General features: G+C 42.1%; 1 protein-coding gene across 2 annotated transcripts in view; it reads left to right on the top strand.

Moving 5' to 3' along the window:
• The window catches only part of BSG (basigin (Ok blood group)), a 53,385-nt gene extending 37,047 nt beyond the window's left edge, over positions 1-16,338 (top strand). Inside the window, exons 1-8 of one of the 2 annotated variants that reach the window (XM_075352891.1) lie at positions 2,646-3,096; positions 4,607-4,763; positions 5,633-5,721; positions 7,161-7,300; positions 10,801-11,077; positions 13,123-13,147; positions 14,662-14,723; positions 15,799-16,338. In XM_075352891.1, the coding sequence (XP_075209006.1) occupies positions 2,661-3,096; positions 4,607-4,763; positions 5,633-5,721; positions 7,161-7,300; positions 10,801-11,077; positions 13,123-13,147; positions 14,662-14,716 (1,179 nt within the window). In that variant the 5' untranslated portion in view covers positions 2,646-2,660 and the 3' untranslated portion in view covers positions 14,717-14,723; positions 15,799-16,338. Of the gene's footprint in view, positions 1-2,645; positions 3,097-4,606; positions 4,764-5,632; positions 5,722-7,160; positions 7,301-10,800; positions 11,078-13,122; positions 13,148-14,661; positions 14,724-15,798 lie in introns of those variants that run through there. The other variant, XM_075352900.1, reaches the window with a different exon arrangement.
• The last annotated feature ends 1,224 nt before the right edge of the window (positions 16,339-17,562 follow it).

Genomic DNA, 17,562 nt, shown 5'->3' with positions numbered 1-17,562 from the left:
TCTATTTTTGCTGTCTGCACAGTGCATCTTTTTTGGCTGCGTTTCTGAAGATGCAGCATGTCAATTATTTTTGAGTCTTGTCCCTGCATTTTTGAAGGACTGGCAGATCAATCCCTGCTGACTCGAGGTCGGCAAGGGATTGATCCCTGGTATCTGGCTAGATGCTGGTTCCCATACTCAATGGAGACCAGAATCTGGTGCAAAGGGGTAGGAGCAAGCGCTTCATACTTACCGAATCACCTGCCTGGCTGTCACACTGTTCCCGTGGCCGGTCATTCACTTCCCGAGTTGCTCATACCTTCATAGAATATGAACTCGTGCCCCCCCCGCCCACCGGTGGCTGGGATTGGCTAGTCCGTTGAACCCCCATGCTAAGTGTCAGCTGTCTGACTGCAACCAATCACAGCCACTGGTGGGCAGGTCTATATCATAGTGATACGGTCCCGCAAATTTTGATTCCTAGCAAAGATAAAGCCTCACGGGGGCTGGTGTTCTCAGGCTGGGGAATCCCACGTTAGTAGAAGCCCCCCTCCTCCCCCCCCAGCCTAAAAATATCAGCCAGCAGCCGCCCGGAATTGACACACATTAGATGTGACAGTCCAGGGACTTTACCCGGCTCATCCAGATTGCCACCGCATCAGGGCAATCTGGGTAATGAGTTAATGGAAGTTATGGGCTGCCATTAAGTCCTAGATCAGTGATGGCAGGCGTCTACTTGAGACACCCTCTATCACTAAAATCACTAAATCTGTAAGTGAAATTAAATAAACACAAACCCCGAAATTAATGCTTTTATTTGGGGGAAAAAATACACTAAAGCACCCTTTTTCACCACTTAATACACCCCAACACAACCCTCCAGGTCTCACAACACTTCCAGCACTGCTACATATCTGAAGCTCACAGCAAGCACCATAGAACAAGACTGCTAGCTGTAAAGTTCAGGTCACAACTTAAGTGAGCCATGCGCTCAGCAGTGACATCACTCAGGTTAGCCATGGCCAAGGCCTCCACCTGTTACAGCAAATCATCTGAGTGACATCCCGCTGATCGCACAGCTCACTTCAGTCACTCGGGTGATTTGTTGTCATGGGTGGAGGAGTCCAGCTCTGGCCGCGGATAACCTGAGTGACGTCACTGCTTATTGTGCGTCTCACTTAATTTGCTGTGTGGAGCTCACAGCAGGCAGTATTTTTCTATGGCTGCTCTCTGTCAGATGTGGCAGAGCTGGAAGTGGTGTGGATTACGTCGGACCTTGAGGGGTCTTTGGAGGCTTAATAAAGTGGTGAAAGAGGGTGCTTTATCTTTTTTTTTTTTTTTCAAAATTATTTTTTGGGTTTTTTATTTACTTTCACTTAGATTAGTGATGTGGGGTGTCTCAGACACTTGCCATCACTAAGCTAGGACTTAGTAGCAGCTGTGGGCTGTTAACTCCTTATTACCCCAATTGCCACCGCCAAGGTACGGCACACAGCTGAGGGTTGCAGCTGCTGTTCCTGTGCTGGATCTGAAAAATGAAGGGGGGACCATGTATGTATGATTTATGATGCATTTTCTGAGACTACAAAAAAAATGTAGTAAAGATGCATCGTGTGAACATAGCCTAAATGTCAGAGGAACAGAAGGAGTCGGGCGAGTGGGATTTCAGCTTGGTTTAGATTTTTTTCCAAGGAAGAATTTTTCAGAGGTGTCTGGCAGCCAGTAAAGACCCATTTAGACTGGCCAATATTCAGGAACCAGCGTTCCTTGTAATGCTTGTATGGACAGACTGGCAATCACGTGCCAAATGAGCAACACGTTTGTTGGGTAAGGTGACTTTTAGGGTATGTGTGCACGTGTGCGTATTCCATGCAGTTACGCTGCGTTCTGCACCGCAGCGTAACTGCATGCGTCCTGCGTCCCCTGCACAATCTATGGAGATTGTGCAGGAGCCGTGCGCACGTGGCGTATTAGAACGCAGCGATTCGGCTGCTTGCCGAATCGCTGCGTTCTAAGAAGGGACATGTCACTACTTTCGTGCGTTTTGCATGCTGTCTATAGGGAGAGGCAGCATGCAGAGCGCACGAATTCTGCCGGCACCACGCGCTTCAGAACGGAGCTTTTCAGCTGCGCTCTGAAGCGCACATTTTCGGTGCGGTGCAGAGCGCACACGTGCGCACATAGCCTTAAGCTACATTGTCAATGATTGTACGTTTTGCAGGTATGTGAGGTTGGCCCGTCTCGGGAAGCCACTAAACGACCTCTGATCAGCCTGCATTTAGCTGATCTGTGATTTAATGGCCACTTTTGGCTTTTATAAATGCTGTCCATTCCCTTCTCATGCATGATATATAATTTATACCTGCAGCTGTGCAATTGAGAGGAACTTTCTGCCATTCGAGCATTTACCGGATTGCAGTGTTGAGTATAGTCACATTTTAGTTCATGTAAATGCATTTTGGTAAACAGACTGTTGGAATTGTGGGTTTATTTCCATACAATCTCTCATTTGGTCTCATTAAAATCTTATCCGTGAAATGACTTGTCCTATTTAGTTTGTAGCCTAATTAGCTAATGAAGAGAACGTGTTCATTTAACTACTTGGTCTGTGAAAATGTGTCATGAAAGAATGGAGCTGTGCCTTCATTTGCTTCTATGTGGGGGTTGTATAGAATACTGTAATGATATTCTGTCAGTCTTCCGCCTCTTCTAGGTTTTGCACATATAGTATATTCTTTTGGTTAACCTTTTTTCACTCGTGCCCCACAGCTGGGTTCATTAAATCTCCACTCTCAGAGTTCAGACTGACGGGAGAATCAGTGGCGCTCCACTGTGAGGCCGTCGGACGTCCAATGCCAGAGATACAGTGGTGGTTTGAGGCAGACGCTAGCAATGAAAGCTTCGCTCAGCTGTGGGATGGAGCACGAGAAAACCATGTACAGATGAATGCAACCTATGTCTTCCATGCCGCAAGTACACTCAATCTCTTCAACCTCAACCTGGAGGATTCTGGAACCTACGAATGCCGTGCCAGCAATGATCCAGATCGTAACCATTTGACAAAGAGCCCTCGCATCAAGTGGATTCGTTCACAGGCCAATGTTATTGTCTTAGACCGTGAGTGAGAAACCAGACTGTGAAGAACCCCTGTGATGTTCTGAAGACCTACTCCCTCGTAGCCAGATACCTCCACTTAGTCTTGTAGTCCTGATTTAGCTAACTCCTTGAGAATGCTTACTGTTCCTCATGTTTGCTTTGATCCTCAGCTTCAAGGTACGACTTGCACAGTGTGACATCCTTCCCATCCTATTCCTTTCTTAACAGGATTTGATACTGCTCAGCTGGAATCCCCATGCTGGACCCAACTTCCTTCCTCTTGCACCTTCTTTGTTTGCACTTCCCAGATAAAATGTTATTTGTACCATTGAGATACAATTACAGCCAGACTGGCAGGTATGCTGATTATGCCACTGATCCAGAACATTATTCTACTTTAATAGCAAAGTATGACTAAACTGCTCACTGCCGTTGTCCCAATCTCTGGATACAACCTACATCTTTCTGAATAGCCTTTGTTTTGTGGATGTTCCTAGCTGCTATCCTGTGTCTTAAAACCACAGCGGGTCATAGTGCTGTACCTGACCTTTAGTGCCACCAACCCTACTCCCTTCGGTAGCTAGAAGAATGATCAATGTCTTATCCTTTCTTTCTGATTTTTGTTTTTGCCCCATACAACAACTTTAATCTTCCTTTTATTCTTCCCAGATCCTAAAGTACTGGTGATCTTTCTGCAGGAGGCGGTCTAACTGTACAAATTTATATTACCTATATGCGGCCTCTCAGTATCATAAATAGATTCCGATTCAGTTCAATTGCAACCTAGAAGACTCTGGAATCACAGATTTTGATATTCAAAAAGTAGAAATGTATTAATACAAAAGTGCTCGTGCAAAAATTACATTAAATTTCATTATACATAGGATGATAAATTTGGGATGTAGGGAGGGATGTAAAGCTGCACTATAGGGAGTGGTGCAATACTAGTGGCCACTGCAATACCTGGACCATTCAATTATAACCGGAGTTGATAACACATGTATGTACAGGCATACCTTAAAGGCACAGGGACTGCTAGAATTAGGGCATAGTATACATATATATTCTTTCATAGGGTGCTACTATAACTTGTATATCAGAGAGGTGCCCCTAGTGTCCACAAGGACTAGGAGGACAGCACATGCTGCATGCGCATAGTATCCAGTAATCAGTATGGTGTTAAGTACACCTAAGTTGATAGCCCCTATTTACAACATTGCCCCATTAGCAAGTCAGTTTACCTGTAGCCATTAGTAAGCAGTATAGGTCCTATGCAGCGCCTCAGATTGCACCTGCCCCAATCTTGACGCGCGTTTCACCGCACTGCCGGTTTCATCAGGAGGTACAAATTTACATTCTTGTATCCAGCAGAACGTTTCCAAATATAATAGACCCTACTTACTAAATATTAGTATTGGTGGGCAAACTTTGGGGAAAAAACTGCCAAAGTACTGTGACCATGAAGATGAGTCTCATGTAAAACTGTTGGATGTGGTTTTATTTTTTTCCCCCCCTTCTCCTCACCCCACAGATCCACAGATCATCACAGACACCCCAGATGCACTCGGAGGAGAATTACTAATGTGCAATTTGACAGATCCTAATTTTCAGATTTCTGGGCACCAGTGGTTTAAGGGGCATAAGCTTGTCCATGAAGACAAAGAGAGCTCTCCAATAACAACCTATAAGTAAGTGTCTTAGTATAAATGCTGTGTTCGTTTTTGTTTTGTTTTTGTTTTTAGTGAAAACCAGACACACAAGTATTATTGAGACTTGGAGTATGAATCCCCACAAAACTTTAAGCTAATCAGTCATTTTTTCTGAGCTTTAATCCATAAACAAATATTGATGCTTTTGTGCACCCTTTGCATGGCTCAAACTCTGAATACGTTTAGTACACACACTATAGGCAGAGCGCAGTGTCGGTGCAGGTGTGCTCACACTATAGGCAGAGCGCAGTGTCGGTGCAGGTGTGCACACACTATAGGCAGAGCGCAGTGTCGGTGCAGGTGTGCACACACTATAGGCAGAGCGCAGTGTCGGTGCAGGTGTGCGCACACACTATAGGCAGAGCGCAGTGTCGGTGCAGGTGTGCACACACTATAGGCAGAGCGCAGTGTCGGTGCAGGTGTGCACACACTATAGGCAGAGCGCAGTGTCGGTGCAGGTGTGCGCACACACTATAGGCAGAGCGCAGTGTCGGTGCAGGTGCGCACACACCCACCTCTCCTGTCTGCTGCGCTCAGCCACTGAATGTCACGGTTTTATTTGTAAACCTGAAGGTGGTCTTTAAATTCTTATGCTGGTGTACCTAATTAAAAATCATGAGGAGATAATGGTGTCGTATCTGTGCAGTCAGGGGCTCCCTGCATTAACATCAATGTCAGACTGAGTTGGTGGCACTTCACCCTCTGGAGCAGACGTGCCCTCATGCGGGATTATCCGCATTAGAATTCCCTTCTGTGCTCACGCAGGGTAGACCAGAATTAAGGTCAGAGTAAAAACAATCTGCTTGTATTTTTGCTTTATTAAATCGCATTTATTTTCCTCTTTTCAGCATTACCAAGGTGAGCGTAGAGAGCTCTGGACAATATACGTGCAAGTTCTTGACTGTTCCTGAGCTTTCTGCGGACGTTAATGTGACAGGTAGATATCGTGTGTTTGAGCCTTTCCTGTTTCCAGAATACCTATTGCAAATTAAAATGTTTTTTGATTTTTGTAATACACTAGTCAACATGTATTTAAATAACTGAAAGCTTCTATAATATATATATATAAAAAAATAAAAAATTCTAAGCCATCCTACCGCCCCCCCCTCGGGCCTTAATAAAATGTCACTTTTGGTGACTTCTGAATTCTGAGACTTATTTACCTGGTCATGACTAGTGATGAGCGGTCCCGGACTGTACAACTCCAGATCCACGCACTTTCAAAGATACCCTGGTGCTGGGCCCGGAATTCCTGATGTGAGAGATCTGGATACGGCACTCACGAAATGTAAAAAAAAATTTAAATAAAGAAAAAAAACATCTCTTCGCGCTTGTGGATCAATGGTATCTGGAGGAAGAAAGAAGCATATGCTGAAAAGAGCACCCGGTGTACAGTGCAGCATATGGCTGCTTTTTCCTCTTGTGTGTGTAGAGTATTGGAAAGTCCCAAGTAAAAACGTCAGTTCTGTGAGGAAGCTGGAGGTTTGGCTTAATTGACGCTTTCAGTTTGTTCCCGTGCATACCCCAAAGTCCACCAAGGCTTAGTTTCAGATGTAGTCCTTAAAGTTTCTGGGGTGTCTGTCCAGTTTCCTGACTTGAACCCCATATAAAATATTTAATGGCATTTGAAGGTGTCTGATGCAGAATGCAAATCCCAGAATTGGTGACCTGGATGCCTTCAGCTATGAGTAATGTAAAGTTGCCTGAAGCTGTTATGACCCGCTGCAAACAAAATGTATAGTCGGTATTCTTAAAATGCTTCTCCTGAAGGGGCTGATTTGAGACTACTGTAGTCATTGAAAGTGGCATTCTGAGAGAAACAAATGTTTTATTATAGTTGTTGAGCCATTTCAGTTGTTGCTGTTTTATTTGGCGTAATTTGGTTTTCTGACTTGTTGGTCATAATATTGGAGCATCACTTCATCTGCACTGTTTTGTGAACCCTTCCCACCCTAATATCGGCCCTCAGTTGTCTGCTGTACCTTGGCTGTTTTTAGAAAAATAGGGGGGGGACCCACAAGGGTTTTTTGTTTTGTTTTTTTTTTGGTTAAAAAAAAAGCTGGCCAAAGCTAGCTATCGCTCTATCGAGCTATTTTATGATCTTTCTATTTGTTCTTTTATCTATTCTATGTTCTTTCTATCAATAAATTTGATTAAATGCGTTGGGCAGAGAAACACCGCAAAAAGCATGCGTTTTTGTATGCATTTTTGGGGGGGGCCAAAAAATGTGCATGTTCGGGATTCCCACGAAGATGCACAGCCTAAGTATACTGAATACATTAAAATCCTCCCACATTAACTAGCTAAAGTAAATACTTTCTCTGTATTTATAATCTTTGTAGGTATAACTTTCTGTTCCCTCTTTCTCCCTTTTAGTTCCACCTCATGTTGTAGCTTATAAGAAAACTGAACACAGCAATGAAGGAGACACAGGAGTTATGACTTGTAAGAGCAACTCGTATCCTCTTGTGGAGCACTGGATGTGGTACAAGACATCTGAAGATGGTAGTGTCCAGGTCTGCCAATTTTTTAATAAAAAAGTGCTAAATGTGAATTTCATTACCTAATAACTGAAGCCAAACCCACCTGACATTTGATTACTGTGATGGGGTGTATCACTGTGCTCAAATCCCCAATATTAAGAAAATATGGCAGCACTTGGGTCTGGGGCTATACTCTCTCCCTTTATAGTTGATCTGGGAGAGATGTGCTACCAGTGTAGAAAACAAAAAATCAAATTTATCAATTACCATAAAGCCTTCCCCAATATCCTGATAGGGAGGAACATAACATGTAGTGGTGCAGAGAATGTTCACTGCAGTGTAGGCGTACATGCTGCTTGCCTCCAGCAGTTCTGGGTTGATATGGAATCTGCCTTTAGCTGGGGCCACACGGGGACTAATGCGATCCTCGCATGACAATCGGCTCATGCTAACAGCACAGCAGGAGATGAGTGTCACTGCAACTGAGGTCCGCTCATGCAATTGGACCTCAGCTGCGTGGAACGGGCCGGCTCTGAGGAAGAGTTGGAGGGATTTCTCTCCCTCTTTCCTCCATAGCCGGCTATTGCAATTCTGGCCCTGCACCGGTGTACCGTGAGTGCAGTGCGATCTTTCTCTTGCCCCATAGACTTGAATGGGTGTGAGAGAGGATCGCATTACACCCGTAGCATGCTGCGATTGTTTTCTCTGCTTGATTAGGGCTGAGAAAATAGCTCATGGGCGCTGACACAGGCTGAACTTGGTTCGAGTGGAATGCGATGTTGTATTGCATTCCACGCTGTCTGATTTTCATGCCATGTGTCTTTGGCCTTTGTGAGAGACTGTCAAACGGGCATCACCAGGGACAAGCAAAAACCGCTCTGCATGAGTACAATAAACTTTGTGACATTGTTGACCTGTTAGATACGGTGCTTCAACAATGTCCGGTGAAGTAGTAGACCAGGGCATGGTATAAAAAGGTAGGTAGAACAGCTTCATCCTAATTAGATAGATAGATAGATAGATAGATATCTAATATATATGTATATGTGCGTGTGTGTGTATATAATATATATATATGTGTGCGTGTGTGTGTATATAATATATATATATATATGTATGTGTGTGTGTGTGTGTGTGTGTGTATATAATATATATATATATATATATATATATATATATATATATATATATATATATATATATATATATATATATATATATATATATATATATATAACCCAAGGAGTGCTCACATTTTTCCAATACCAGGAGAAAATTTGGCACGTCTCCTTTGTGACTCGACAGCGTAGGAGGCAGCCTTCAAATCCAAGGGTGTCCAGATACTGAACACCATTTCATTCTCCTCGTGCCTCCCACTCTCACCCAAAGGTAACCCCAAAAAAGATGCCATGTTTGTAGGAAGCATGGCAGAAAGTGATTCCCAGTACTATTGCCCCATGTGCCCATCCCAACCAGGCCTTTGGATCTCCCCCCCCTATTTTGAAAACTACCACCAAACTTCCCATTATTCAATTACTATGACTAAAAGCCACTTTACACACAGATAAATCTTTGGCAGATCTGTGGTTGCAGTGAAATCATGGACATATTGTTCCATTTGTACACAGCCACAAACCTGTCACTGATTGTCCACAATTTCACTGCAACCACAGATCTGCCGCAGATTTCTCTGTGTGTGACAGGGCCTTTACACACAAAAAAAATCTGTAGTAGCTTTTCTCACCCCTGTCAAAATTACTTCTAGATTTTCTGTTTAGTGGGCTCCAGTAGAGAGGAATGTTTATGGGACAAGTACTGAAGATATTTTCATCAGTAACACATTTTTACCGCCTTTTTACAATTCCATGACTTGATCTCTAGCATACGAAACTATTATTCGGACAAATTCTCATCCACATGCCCACATCTGCATACTCCAGAATGTGGACCCCACTAATGTTGTTGAAAAGCCAGGTCAGACAATTCCATGACTTGATCAGTGTTTTGGGTTTTTGTATTTTTTTTTTCTTTTTCACCATTTATCTTTTGAAGGTTTTTACGACTGTCTTGACATACCACTTTTCTTTGCATCTCTATTTATATATTGGTGATATTGTGATTGTTTTATTGGAGGATCTCTAACAACAATGAGGCTGTTCAGTATTCATACACCATGGGCTTTACTGCATTGTTCTTGCTGTACCTCTTGTACAGGACAGTGCGGTCAGAATTCTGGAATGGGTTGGTGGGCAGGAGCCTGTTATGGTGTACCACGCCATTTGGCACATTTATCCCTCATGTTGGGATTGGGGCTAAGATGACGACGTATGACCAATTTGTTTAAAAAGATTAAACCTGTCCTTCTCAACATCCTGGTGTGAGTGTTTGTTCCAAAGAAGAAAATGTGTGCCACATTGATTGCACTTTCCTTTGCATTTTGCTCTTCACCCCAGAGTACAGTTTATTCTTCCTGCTACAATAGACACAATTGTGGTCTAACTGTTTTTGTTAGACCAAGTTTTATGATCAGCAAACAAGTTTTTTTGGTGCATGCCACCCTTTGTGAGCTCAATAGCGCTGTAAGCTTTGATATGTCCTGGAATTCCATCAGTTTTTAGCCTGAAGACCAAATGGTGCTGTGTGTGTGTGTGTGTGTGTGTGTGTGTGTGTGTGTGTGTGTGTGTGTGTGTCACATATTGGATGTCTACTGGGTCTGCGGAAAAAAATTAAACTTGTACATGACCCCTTAAAATTCCATTGGTCCAATTGTGATTTGGTGTTTTGTTGGATGGCACTCGGTCTAAGGTACCAAGATAACTGTATTTTATTACCTGTTACACATGCTCTGTTCGCCATAGATGGCAATATATAGTTTCCTGACTTGCACTGATAAAGCTGGATGAGTTCACTCATCTGGTCTATATGGTAATAGTTATTCCTAAATTCAGTCATGGAAGCTTTATAAAGACTATCTAATGGTGGAAAGCCGCATATAAATTTCCAATGTCCTATTTTCTACTTAACACCTGGCTCAGCTCAGTTTGACCCAGGTTGCTTTTTTTTTTTCTGGGTAATGTTTGAGTGGATAATAGTAGACTCCTAATAATCTTGTCTATTCCCATGGCTGTTCTGCTGGTCCACAGGAATGTATTTGTCTTTCTTACTGTGGATCATATACCAAGTACGAGTCCTGCTGTGCTTGGAAACGTCCCCACCTAGAAACCCCATGGACAGGATGGAGCAGTGGTCCACCCTTTTTGTTCTCTATTTTTACTGGTCTCGGCAGTCTCCCTGCATGTAGCGTGCACACACACATTCTTTGTACCTTTGTACCGAGGCTTTATTGGTGCCAGTAAAAGTTGCCAGTAAAAGTATTTGTGTATTAACACTCATCCAAAGTAATAGAATAATATTTCTTCTTGAAACACATTTGCTGAATTCTTGAGTGAATTACTCAGACCATAATATAATACAGATTGACCCTATATCTACATTTCCCTTTATTTTAATCTTGTGCTAATACTTTTCCCTAGTCTATAGTGAATGGGACAGATGAACGCTATATCATAAAGTCCACTGGAAATAAGACTGAGCTTCGCATTCACCAGCTAGACATTGAGAAGGATCAGGGTGAATATATCTGCAATGGAACCAATGTCCTGGGAACCTCAGGAGAGACAGTTACCCTTCGTGTGCGCAGCCGTCTTGCTGCACTCTGGCCTTTCCTTGGTATCGTAGTAGAGGTGCTGATTCTGGTCACCATTATCTTTATCTATGAGAAGAGGAGAAAGCCCGATGAGGCTCCTGAGGGTAAGGCTGCATGTTGAAGTCCTATTTGTCATACAGAATACAACCCCTGGCAAAAATCATGGACTCGCCTGGCTCTGAGGATGTTCATTCAGTTTTTTACTTTAGTTTTGTGCCATGTCTATGATCTTTTTTTTTTTTTTTTTTAAACAAATGTAATTTCAAATGTAAACTTCCTGGCTTTAAGAAACACTAAAAAAAAATTATGAAAACATAATGGGCTAGCCAGTAACTGTTACTTTTCAAGACCAAACGGGGAAAAAATTATGGAATCGCTCAATTGAGGAAAAAATATCCAATCACCCTGTAAATTTTCATTCCCAATACGAACCCCTGCATCAAATAAGATCAGCTTGTTGGTCTGCACCTAAAACTGAGTGATCACACCTTGAAGAGCTGTTGCACCAAGTGGACTGACATGAATCATGGCTCCAACACGAGAGATGTCCATTGAAACAAAGGAGAGGATTATCAAACTCTTAAGGAGGGTAAATCATCACGCAATGTTGAAAAAGATGTTGGTTGTTCAGTTAAAAAGTTGCCATTTGAGATTTCTTTACTTTTTGTTTACAAAAAAGCAGATCAGACATGGCACTAAACTAAATGAACATCCTCAGACAGGCAATTCCATAATTTTTGCCAGGGGTTGTATTTTTGCAAACTTATACTTTACTGCTCCCCAACTTACCTTATGTCTTCTGACTCAGCCCTTTTTGTTCTCAATGTTATAGACGTCCAGAGGTTGAATGTAGAATAGACTTCCTAGGCTGGAAGACTTTATTAAATTTATGTAAAAATTCTCATTCTCCACCGCCTACCCCCCCGCCTCCCATTCTTAACCTTTGCACGACACATGACATACTAGGTATGTCGGCAGGCAGTGATCGCTGCACATGTCAGCTGATTTGAACAGCTGACATGTGCGGCTATCGGGCACGAGTGGATTCACTACCCACTCATGCCTGTTAACCCCTTACAGGTCGCTGTGAAAATGTCAAAGCGGGCCGCGATAAGCATTCTCTTACCCGGCACAATCGGCATTCACGTGATGTGATAACGGGGATCCGATGGTTGCCATTTTAGCACAGGGTCATGTGATGACTCCTGTAGCTATCATAAGTCAGTTCTTACAGCTGACAGAGGGCCGTGTGTCAGAGCTGCTTTTGTGCAAATCAAAGCAATGCTGCTCTGATCTACAAGAATGAGCGATCAGACAGCTGATCGTTATAGTCCCGTAGGGGGACTAGTAAAATTAAAAAATAAAGTTTGTAAAATTAAAAATAAACTTAAGTTTAAATCACCCCCCCCCATTTGCCCCATTGAAAATTAAAGGGTTAATAAAATAAATATACACACATTTGGTATCGCTGCGTTCAGAAACGCCCGATCTATCAAAATATAAAATCAATTAATATACTCTGTAAACTGCATAGCGGCAAAAAATTCCAAATTGCAAAATTTAAATTTTTGGTAGCCGCAAAACAGGCGAAATGAGAACGCTACAAATCACAAAAAATGGCGCAAAAAAAGGTTTGGTTTTTTTTTTTTTTTGCTTTCTTTGACAAACGTCTGAACTTCTTTTTTTTTTTTTTTTACCCCTTAAATAAATTTTAACCTATACATGTTTGGTGTCTGCGAACCTGTACTGACCTGAGGCATCACACCGACACATCATTTTTACTATACTATACAACACAGTGTATAAACTATCCCAAAAACAATCATGCAATTGCTCTTGGAATTTTTTGCAGTTTTCCAGTACACTATGGTAAAATGTATGGTTTCACTTAAGTAGCACTCATCCAGCAAAAAACAAGCCCCATATGGCAAGATTGATGGAACAATAAGTTACGGCTCTCTGAAGGGGAGTAAAAAAAGGAAAATCGTCTGGGGGTTAAGCAATTGGGGGAACAGTTGGACAGGCAATTATTAGTTAGTGCTTTCCATGCTTTGACCTACCTTTGCTTGCATGGAGGCAACTCACTTTTTACTAATATTTTTTTTTTTTCTTCTTTTTTTTTTTTTCTCCTCCCCCCCCCCCCCCCCAGATGAAGATGGTGGATCCGCACCTCTGTAAGTAAACCTCTTATAGCATTAAAACCTAAAACTGGAACTGTACTGGATTTCTGTATGTGTCTAATCCATGCATCCTCTTCTGGACAAAACGTAAGCATAGCTGTGTCCCTGTGATTAGGCTTAAAGGGGTGTTTTAATCTTTGAAATCCGATCTCAGTATGTAGTAGATGTAATATTAGCAAACTACTCCAGTTAAAAATGTAGTATAGTTCTCCTTATTGGCTATGTCACTTACCTTATGTGCAGGGCATTACAGGAGGTAAGTGACAGCTAATCAGGAGAACTATATTACATTTCTAAGTGGGGGTATGTGCTAATATTACACCTACCACATATCGTGATAAGATCTTGGAAATGGAAATACCCTTTTAAACGGCAGGACAGAAAGCATTGTCACGGGGGCTTGGAGAGATTGGTTTTGTAAATTCAAGGCCAGATTTCATATTTTCTTATCTTAAAGCTCAAAATGAGCATTTATTTGTGACTTTATAAAGGCAGACTTCACTATGTACAGTATCCAAACAAGGAGCCTCATGGTTATACTTTTAAGGTCTCATATGGGCCATACTGGTATAGGGTATAATTTAACCCTCCAGTGTGGCCACGAGACGGCACACTCCAAAAGCATATGATCAAACAAGAGCACAAGGAGTTATGGTGCAAAATAGAAAATTTATTTAATCATCAATAAATAGTAAGGCATGAGTATAGGACGTTTCAAGCACAAGATTAGGGAATAAATACCTGGGTCCCGTAGACCACAATTGTAAAGGCTGTAAAAAATCAGTACAGTGGAGATTTTTTACTGAGCAAGCCCAATAACATTATAAGCCATGTAAAGCGCAGATAGTAACTCATAGATAACAAACCCATTAAAGATAAGGATTGGCTGATTATAGTAAAATAGCATGGCAGAGGGCATTAAAGTGGCCCATATCCAAGGATGGGTTGCAGGTTAAAGTGAGCGCTTAACTAATACAATGGTGGTGTAGAGGAGCAGTATCATACCGCGAAACGGCCGTCGGAGGTTCCCCTCTGGTGTGGCTCCCCTGCACCACCATTGTATTAGGTAAGCGCTCACTTTAACCTGCAACCCATCCTTGGATATGGGCCACTTTAATGCCCTCTGCCATGCTATTTTACTATAATCAGCCAATCCTTATCTTTAATGGGTTTATCTATGAGTTACTATCTGCGCTTTACATGGCTTATAATTTTATTGGGCTTTCTCAGTAAAAACTCCACTGCACTGATTTTTTTTACAGCCTTTACAATTTTGGTCTACGGGACCCAGGTATTCCCTCATCTTGTGCTTGAAACGTCCTATACTCATTCCTTACTATTTATTGATGATTAAATTTTCTACTTTGCACCATAACTCCTTGTGCTCTTGTTTAATCCTTCACTATGTACATGATGTGTTTAATTCTTTGCATTGTACATTGTTGTTACTCACTCAACATGTCAAGTGTGTATTCTGTAGTAGAATGACCTCTGCTGTTGCACTCTAGGAAAAGCAATGCTGGCGCTAATCATGAGACTGTGAGGCAGAGAAATTCAAGCTGAGCCATAGGTAAGATGTACAGTGGGATTTCGGTTAATAAGACACCCAGCTGGTCTGCTCCACTGCAGTGAACCTACTGCTCACATGCCCAAGGGGAACATGCGCACACACGTGCAGCTGTAAAGCGGGCTCTCAAAGGACCACTGCAGCTTTTTTTTTTTTTTATTATATTGCACCACTGCAGCTTTTTTTTTTTTATTATATTGCACCGCTGCAGTGGTGCTTTAAATCTAAGTCCCTCATCTGTCTTTTATACTATCCCTCAGTCTGCTTGATCTTCGGTCATCACTGCTTCTGTTGGTCTCTAGCGATTCAGAAGCGTCTTTATTCATTAAGGCTATTTGCCCATGGGACTATGTACCCGCAAATTTTGCTGAGGAAAACCTGCAGATTTATTTGGATTTTCTAGATAAATCTGCAGGTTTTAGCAAGTAGAGACACTCCCAATGTTACCCTGTGGGATATGGGGAGTGCTGTGTCCATGCTGCGGTATGTGCTGCGGATGTCCCACAGCCGCACATAACTGCATGTCGATTATGCCTGCGGAAATCCTGCCTCTCCACTATGGAGATAGAGGCCGCGACTTCCGCAGGTTTACCGCAGATATTTCGCTGGAATCCTGCAGCAATGGCTAGCTGCGGATTCCAGGGAACTGCTGCGGGAAACCTGCGGACATATCTGCGGATATATCCGTGCGTACATTGTCCTGTGGGCACAACCTAAGAGGTGTGTGCCTCTTAAAGAATCTGCCATGACTAACGTGTCATTCGCCTTTCCACAGATCTTATTCCAGCCAGGGACTGGCGTACGATTTCTGGTTTAAGATCTGTGGAAAGGCGCACTACTCTCAGACATGCCTGATTTCTTAAGAGGCACGCACCTCTTAACTCAAGATGTGTTTAAAAACTGGACTGCACCTTTCCATAGATCTTGCGTCAACCAGGGACTGGAGTAAGATTTCTGATTTTTAAGGTACGCCACAGCTAGTCATGAATTATTGACTTGTCCAATTGTGCTCCTTTTTATTGTTGCTCAAGGCAGTGACTTAAGTTCCCTTACGTGTATTTTGTTCTATTTCTTGCAGATGAATGGAAGGCATTATTGAACAAGTTCCAGTGTCTTGCACTCCGAGTTCAAGACTTCTTGTACACCTTGATAATCTACATGACAACAACCAATCCTATTTGGTTTTTAATTTGTTTTATATAATTAGGTTTTGTTAGATGTACATGTGGTCCCTATTCTGCAGATAGCGGCCACTTGTTAGGTGTGTGCAGCTGCCAATGTGTACTATTGGCAGCTGATATTTAAGATTCAATAGTATCAGCCTTATGAATTCCTGTTTATCTTTAATCCTGATCTATGACTTCTGTGCTTTATAAATATTCCCTTTTTGTTTTTTTGTATGTGTAGTGTGCACGCGATGTACATGCAAAACAAAACTCCATTGCTTTTTATTTTATTTTTCTTCTATTTACATGGGATGGGATGGGATGGGACACTGCAGAACCTCTTATCCTCTTATCCTATGGGCCACAACCTGATGTACCTGCTTTTCAAAGTTTGACACTGGATTGTAAATTTGTGTCTGAAAAATTAAACCACGGAAATAGAGTAAATCTAACCCTGTTGCGCTTTTTTTTTTTTGTTTCTTTGAATTTTTAAAATTTCCTATCTATGTGACAGCCAGAGATTAGCGTGTGTGTGTGTGTGTGTGTGTCACACGACCATGCAATTCAGTAAAATGTCTGATCGCAATGCATGGACTGACCATGTCTCCACCAACCACAATGTTTTTTTATTTTTTATTTTTTTTTTTTTTTGAAGAAAAAAAAATTTGCATGCTATAAATAACACAATATAAAAGCCCTATTTTTTGTATGCTTTAAAAATTCTGAGAGAGATTAATCCCGAATTGAACAAGACCCATGTTTTGTGCTGATCAGCTCTCCTTATGTTAGCAAAAGTCTGAGCTGGCCAGGTCTGGCATAAAAATGTCAAGTAAAATATTTGCAACATTTCAAGGAACTTTAACCCAGAAAAGGGCTGTAACTGGCCTGGATTAAAAGGCTTTATTTTCAACTGCTTTAAGGCAAGCTTTTAATGAGGTGAAAATTCTGAAACTGGATGTCACACTTTGGATAATTTTAAAGCGAGGCTGTCTCATATGCAAAAATGAGCAGGAAACTTGATCTTTTTCTATCTGCAAGCTGTTAGTTTTTGGGATAACCACTTTATCGTTCTTTATAAATTATGGTGTAAAATGTCAATTTGCAATGTGTTGTGGACAGGCTAGTGGGCTATATAGCTTTAATGGCTGGCCTAAGTCATCTGTTGTTGGGTTTTGTGTGTGTGTGTGTGTGTGTGTGTGTGTGTGTGTGTGTGTGTGTGTTTTTTTTTTTTTTTTTTTTTGTACAATTTGACGTTACAAAGGTCATAGTGGCTCATGAGCTGTGTGGAAAAACAAATGCGCTTTTTTACTTTGAGACTTTTTGCGCTAAAGGTGATCTGCTAAAATATCACAATTTTTTTGCACAAGAAAAATTATAAACCTGCATAAAATCACTGCAGGAGGGTGTGGGTTACTGGAGTACATATGTGCATACATCCCCTGCGTCATCCTCGTACCCGACCATAATCTCGCGCATGCACAAACACTGCACCGGCTCGCGTGAGGGCGAACTGCGCGAGCCGGTTAATGACTGCACAGACACAAGATTTGGCCGAGCAGCGTGCATGATGGCGGTGTCATCACATCAATCGTAAAAGGCGGATGACAAAGAAGGCCACAAGAAGGGACAGGAGATGAAAATGAGCACGCCCATCTGAGCCCCACAGGTCATTAGCA

This window comes from Anomaloglossus baeobatrachus, chromosome 1 (genome assembly GCF_048569485.1).
Source record: "Anomaloglossus baeobatrachus isolate aAnoBae1 chromosome 1, aAnoBae1.hap1, whole genome shotgun sequence".
NCBI lineage: Eukaryota > Metazoa > Chordata > Amphibia > Anura > Aromobatidae > Anomaloglossus > Anomaloglossus baeobatrachus.
The sequence above is the reverse complement of the archived record's forward strand: the minus strand, read 5'-3'. Positions and strand labels throughout refer to the sequence as shown.